At 38.4% G+C, this 7,008-nt stretch overlaps 1 protein-coding gene across 1 annotated transcript in view; it reads left to right on the top strand.

The window, feature by feature from the left end:
* Positions 1-7,008, top strand: part of LOC107578183 (uncharacterized) — a gene marked incomplete at its 3' end in the record, with an annotated part of 8,373 nt that overhangs the window by 393 nt on the left and 972 nt on the right. The window contains exons 2-5 of the mRNA XM_016264165.1: positions 1,103-1,768; positions 2,026-2,547; positions 2,841-6,274; positions 6,431-6,660. Coding sequence (XP_016119651.1) covers positions 1,153-1,768; positions 2,026-2,547; positions 2,841-6,274; positions 6,431-6,660 — 4,802 coding nt within the window. The remainder of the gene's footprint in view (positions 1-1,102; positions 1,769-2,025; positions 2,548-2,840; positions 6,275-6,430; positions 6,661-7,008) is intronic.

The following is a 7,008-nucleotide window of genomic DNA, read 5'->3' as shown; positions in this document are numbered from 1 at the left end:
GTTCTAGTTATAAAACAGGTAGTTGCAGTTTCATTGAGCGCTGAGATTGCTGGTATAATCCAACAGCATTTTTCACTGTTTGTGTCACTCCATATGTAGGTATTGTATGTTGTGTGTTCCAGACAGGCTGTTAGTCTGTGCATTAGTGGTGGGGATTACAACTCTTTCTGTTGGTTACATTGATAGAGGAACCATTTTTTGAGTGAGTCATTGAATCAATTCGTTCATAAACACTGATTTATTTAGGAAGAAAACACCACAACTGTATTTTGCTCGGAGATGCAACGGTTAGATTCTGCTTTAGCTTTGTTCAGAATTATCTTTGTTAGCGGAGCAAAATTTAAAAAGTGTCTGTGGCAGTATGTCTGTAAAATTACTTTTGTGCCTATAAGTACTATAACTGTAATCCACTTTTTAAATATTTAGCCTGATTAAGTATCAAAGAATCAAAATGCATTTATTACATAAAATTTGAAGGATTTACATTAAAATGTAGTATTCCTTTATTTAAAAAAAAAACCAAGTAGGTTTAAAGTGTCCATATTATGCTCATTTACAAGTTAAAGTTTATTTTTGGGGTCTTCTAGAATACATTTAGGCGTACAGGATTTAAAGTTAAAATATATATATATTTTTTTATTTCACATTATTTTCTCATACTCTAACTGAAATGCTCTAACATACCCTCTGCCTGAAATGCTTTGTTTTAGTTTCTGTGTCTTTAAAGCCGCCATTCGGAAAAGCCTTCTTGTGATCTTGTCATGTTGCCAATTACATAAATCAGTTTAATTTTGTCAGTCTGTGTCAAAACATAAGAGTGTTTGTGTAAGGCCCACTTTATTGGAAGGCTGTTCAGATATCCTTAAGAAACTTAGATATGACTGGGCTTTATAGGCTCACTTCTCCCACCATGCTAATTATTGATCTTTACATGCTAACATGTCTAAAGAATCCAGAGTTATACAATTATACAGTAGCACATTTTAGCATTTTTTTTGGTTCAAAACTGTATGGTGCATTGTGACATTGGATGTGTATTTATGTTTTTAGTGTGTTCCTCTTATTTTTCTCAATTAACTTGCATACTTTCTTTCTATTTTAGCAGAGCTTTAGAGATCTGAATTCAATTTAACACATCAAAAGTTGAACAACATGGAACTTGCTAATGACCCACTCTGTGAACCATCTGCTCCTGAAGCAAATCTGCACAATGAGCAGCTTTCACTTACAGACCGCCTGTCTCCTGTGGAAGCACCATTAGATAGTATTGTACATGGAATAGAGGCTACAGAGGGTACAGGACGAAACAGTGGCCTTGAGTTGAAGCTGGACCTCTATGTCCCGACACCACCAATAATAGAGCCTGTAACCCCTGTAGAGGAAACAGTGGAGCATTGTGCACTTCCTGTAGCAACAGAAGGGGACAGCACACAACCTGAAGCCGTTAAAGAGGGGTGTTCAGATGAAACTGCCAACTTTGAAGGCTTTCATTGCAAAAATCAGACAAGTCTGGCTGAGTCGAGTTCGAATACTGTGACAGAAGTGGGATGTGAGCATGCATCCAATGAAACAAGCTCATCAGACTGTACAGCTGCAAGTTGTATGCCTGTAGAGTGCATAAGCTCAAATGAAACACCAAAAACTTGTGCCAATATTAAATCATCAACTGGAAGTACAGTAGACAATGCCGACAGAAAGAACATCCCTCCAAAGAAGGACAAATTTAACCCTTTGAAAATTGACATGGCCAAAGTAATACCTCTCACCTGTAAGTTGTTTGACTCTTATGTATGTTTCCCCATAACCTAGATGAAATATTGTTACGGCCCTCATATATTTACAAATGTCGGCATGAAACTGAAATTGATATTATTTTCTTAATGCATATTATTGGTCTTATTTTGAATGATTCATTCATACATTAAATTTTTTAATAAATAAATTTATCAAATTGTCATAACTTGCTCTTTCTTTGATATGAGTCACTTTTCTAATATGCATTTTGTTTTTAATACCAACTTCTAGCATCCCAGCTCTCACTGCAGTGCGTAGAATGTCACATCATCTTCAGTGACTCCAAAAGCAAAAAACGGCACCTTAAAATGAGCCACCCTGCAGAATATCAGCAATGCATGCTGGGAGATGCTCTCTTTACTTGCTATGTTTGTGATCAGCATTTCACCACCTCCACAGAGCTTATGGCCCATCAACGCACACACACAGGTAATGAGCGGTTCAAGTGCCCGTTTTGTAGTGAAGCCTTCTACCGATCCGGTGAACTAACAAGTCACAAAAAAAAAATTCACTTCAGCAAACATGGATACACCTGCTCGGAGTGTGGCAAGCCTTTCAAAACCTTTACTTTGCTCAGATACCACCAACGGGTACACACAGAGGAAAAGCCTTTTGTTTGCATGCACAAACAATGTGGTAGAAAGTTTTCTGCATCCAAGTCTCTTCAGCACCACTTAGAAAAACATCAGAAAGAAGATAACCAGGATAACCAGACAAATGCTTCAACAACCACAAAGAAAAAGAGGGATAAAGGTAAATGACCAAAACCTTAAAACACTAAAAAGACATCAAAGGTAATCTCATATCCAATATCTGCTGATATATACACTATACCAATAACTTAAATTCTAATATCTGCTGATAACCAATATGGTACCAATAAATTGTGCATCATTATATTATACTGTGCTTTCATCACTCACTTTAAAGATCAAATAGGATTAGAAGGATGAAGATGGATCCTCTTTAACAATTCAGTGTCATTGCAGATGTAAATGTTGCTGTGCTGACCATTAGATTTCTTTATACTTTTTATTTTTCTGCAGGAAAAAATGAGCGGAAATTCCCATGCTCACAGTGTGCTGCAGTCTTCAAGACTTCTAAAGCACAACTTCTTCACATCAGAAATAAACACTCTCAAGAGTCACAAAGTAGCACTGTGATGGTGCCACAACTAAAAGCACCTGGACCTGCTCTGACACAGCCCGCGAATGGACAACCACAGACTCTGATCATGGAAACTGTCGGACCAGCACCACATCAAATGGATAAGCTGGATCCTGAGCAAATTAAAAGGCTAATTGAGAAACTTGGAAATGGGCAGAAAGTGAATCAGTTGGTTATATTGCCTTTGCAGCCACAAAGCTTTGGGTCACTCCATCCACAGCCATTAATGCAACCATTGCATGTGAATTTTACTCAATCAGCCTTTCAGCCAACACAATGTGAGAAATCTGACACAGACTCGTCAAAAACAGAGCAAATTAACCTTCAGTTGTCAGCAGAAATTGGAGATTTGCAACAAAAGGTTCTGTCACAAGAGGAAAAAATTATTTCATCAGAAAACTCAGAGACCCAATTAACAGCTGTTGAACTGACACAAACGGAGGTCCGAACGCAAATGGATGAAATTCACCTTGAACTTATACCGATACAGACTGAAACTTCTGTTTTGCTGGATCAAACACCTTTACAGGTTGAAGCACCACAGAATGATTCTGTTAATGAGATGGCACAAATAGCAGAGGAACATATTCCATTCACACAAGGCATTACAGTGTTGGAAACAAACAATGAACTACCTTTAATTCCTCAACCGCAAACTGCAAAGTCTCATCATGTGGAGGAGGACAATGTGCCAGTTGACACAGTAGCATTAGAGGAAACGGTTACCAATGTAGAGATGCCATGTCCTGCACAAATGCTATATTCAACAGAATTGTCAGTGGAATCTGAGTCACTGGTGGTAAGTGAACAGGATGATGTAGTCAAATTAAGTGAACCTCAAGAACTTCAGGAAATCCAAGCACAAAAGGACCAAGCTAAATCAGAGAAAGAACCATCCTTACCAGTGGAACCACAATCTCAGCGCGATTCTCTCAATGGTGTGCAGAATGACACCGTAATTTACCTTCAACAAAGATCTGTGCTTACACAAGACCAGACTAGAGCCAGCTTACAGGATTTCCCTTTTGTTCAGAAGAAAGTTCCAACAAAGAAAAAAAGATCTAAGAAACAATTGGCTGACAAAATAGAGACTAAGGAAGCAAGTACAGTATGTGATGGTCAGGTAGCATCAACCAAGAAAGGTAATACTTCATCAAAAGTAATGACTAAAAAAAGAGAAAAGGCAAAGAACAAAAAGCTTGTTGTCAAATTTGGACCAAGTGAGAAGAAAAAATCCTCTAAACCGAAGGTAATAAAAACATCAAAAACCAAACAAAACCAGAACCAGCAAATTAGTGATCAAGACAAAATTCCTATATTGTCTCATCATGACAATAAACTGAATTTAAACCAAAAAGTGCAAAAAGGAAAGGAGGTTGAAAGTCCTTCAGAAGCAGAAGTGAAGACAACGGGTCAAATCACTAATTCATCAGACACTGCTTTGGCAGAACCAGAAGCAACACAACAAGGGAAACCCCAGAAGAGAAAAATGAAGAATCAAAACAATTTGGACAAGGTGGCAAACTCTGTCCAGGAGGCTCACCAAGATGAAGCACTGGTACCTGTACGAAAGAAAAAGAAGCAGGGAAAAAAATCTGAAGACAAATGTCCCAAGAAACCCAAGGTTAGGAAGAAGAATACCCACAAATTACCCAAGCATAAAGGTACACAGGGTAAATCTAGACCTGATGTTACAGACCTGGCTCACATAGAGAAACAAGCTTTGCTCTTATTAAAAGGCCACAAGCAGCCTCAGCTGAAGGTGCACAAGTTGGATGCTACTGAACTCGAGAAATCACCCCCAAGCAAGTGTGATAAGGTACTGAAAAAATCAAAAAGTGCACCGATCAAATCCTTGAATATAGCACACCAAAAGAAAACAAAATCAGGTGAAAATAATTTGTTGGAGTACCAGGGAGAGCCCCTTTTATTTGAAATGCCCTCTGTTGAGAACAGCCCTGGTTCTGTGTCTACAAAGCCAAAAATTGTACGGAAACGCAAAGCTCCTACAAGGATAGACCAGGAAATTGCCTTGAGCCCCCCGTATTCTCAACTTACTCTTGGGTGCCAGGACTGTGGAAAGACATTCTCAGAAGTGTCTGCTTTACAGGAACACATGGCATCCTGGCACTCAGCTGGAAAGGTGACCTTCCCAGATGAGACATTTGATGTTGCTAAAAAACGAGTCATAAGACCTGGTCCTAATGAAAAATGCATTTTACCTAATGTCTTTGAAATTCAGGTTGCAACAGATTGGGACATGGAGACTGAGGTGGGGGAGATTGTGGGAGAAAGACTGTCATTCCCAGCGTTAAGTCCGTCTCCTTCTTTGACACTTGCTTCTGGTGGTGTTGAAGGAAAGGAACAAGGAGGAGTCAAAGATTTTGAAGGAATTGTTTCTGGACTTGAGCAGCCTCCTGAGCAAAATCCTTTAGAAGTTTGTGAGATTCCCTCCCAGGCTTCAACCCTAGCCTTAGGCAAAAGTATTGTGACCCAGGAGCACACAAAAAATACTAGTGAGAATGTGTCAGAAAAAGCACAGAGTAATGGGGTCAGGTCTACCACAGAAACTTCTTGCGCTGAACTCAAAAATGCAGCAGAGGAAGAAATTAAAGAAGAACTTCCTTCAGAGGTTAATTTAGTCATGATTGGTGAAAAAAATGTGGAAGAGAACCATAACACTCAGATAAATAATGTTTCAGGTGACTCTCGAGAGCTTAAAAATGAAGTGCGCAATCTAGGTTCTCAGGCTCAAGAGTCCGCAAAAGATGCCAGTGTAATATTGACTCGAAATGTTCTTACTGAACCAGAGATCAAGCAAGAAGAAGAGGAGGAACTTGTACGTAGAGTTGATGATCATAAAAGAGTGATGGGAGAAAATTCTGCAACAAGAGGTAAGAAAGGAGTTGGAAGAAGCCGTAGCAAGAGACCGCTTGGAAGAAGAACTAGCACAGAAAACAGAAGTAAAAAGGACATGGAAGGAAATAAGGATCCACAAGAATGCCAAGTTCTCTATCATCTGTGTATACTTGGTACTCTGGAGGGAAAGAACAAAGAAAAGGACAAGAATGGAGTTGATGCCTCTGAAACTTGTCAACCATTGTCTTCTGAGGAGGCTCCTGAGGAACAGGTTGTTTTTGAGTTGGATTCTGTTACCACAAGTGTAATGGATATTGTAAACTCTGGAGACAGTTCGTTTGAAGAATCTAGAGAGCTGGTTCGAGACGGCAGCTCACCTGGAATCATACTGGAAAAATTCTTAACTGCTCGGGAGAGAAATATGGAAAATCCAAACACCCAAAGTCGGATTAGGGTAATGTTTTGCATGTTTTCCAGACTCTTCAGATGTTGTCCTTTAGCATTTGAGTATTGACTTTTTAACATCTTTTAAACCTTTTAGAGAGTATCGAGTATTTATTGTGTCATGTAATGTATTATGTATCACATTTACCTAATGTTCTCATTAAAGGCAAACTCCTCGTTGGATACCAGTAAAGTGACTTCGGCTAACACATCAGCTGACGTGAAAATAGAAGAACGTTCTTCAAATCTGGCTCACCACAGTCTGATTTCTTCTGAGAGTGGTGCAATGCGTGGAGTACAAATGTTTTTTGTCAAAGCCGAAGACCACTTGACTACAAATGAGATGTTTCAGGCACTCCAACGCGTGGATCATCATCGCATTACATGTCAAGGTCAGTTTTAACCAAATTATTTAACTGAATAAATGTTAGTTTCTGTTCTAATACAGAATAGTTCAGAATCTAAGTACAGAATAGTTGAATTCTAATACAATAGTTGGTGCCGCTTGTCTGCAAAATCTTTACCATTTAAACCTTTTATCATTTTTTATTTATAGAAATGCTTTTTATTACCATTGATTCATTTATTTATGTCTATTTATTTGTGTTAATACAGCAGTATCAAGAAAATACTTTTTACAAAAAGTTTTCTGGTGTACCCTTTCTGCAAAAATGTTATTAAAACTTATTTTTTATTTATTGATATATTTATTTTTCCAAATTTGTGGAAAAAATAAGTTTGTGT

This window comes from Sinocyclocheilus grahami, unplaced genomic scaffold (genome assembly GCF_001515645.1).
Source record: "Sinocyclocheilus grahami isolate Dianchi unplaced genomic scaffold, SAMN03320097.WGS_v1.1 scaffold9236.1, whole genome shotgun sequence".
Lineage (NCBI taxonomy): Eukaryota > Metazoa > Chordata > Actinopteri > Cypriniformes > Cyprinidae > Sinocyclocheilus > Sinocyclocheilus grahami.
Note: the sequence above shows the minus strand (reverse complement) of the source record. Positions and strands in the feature narration are given on the sequence as shown.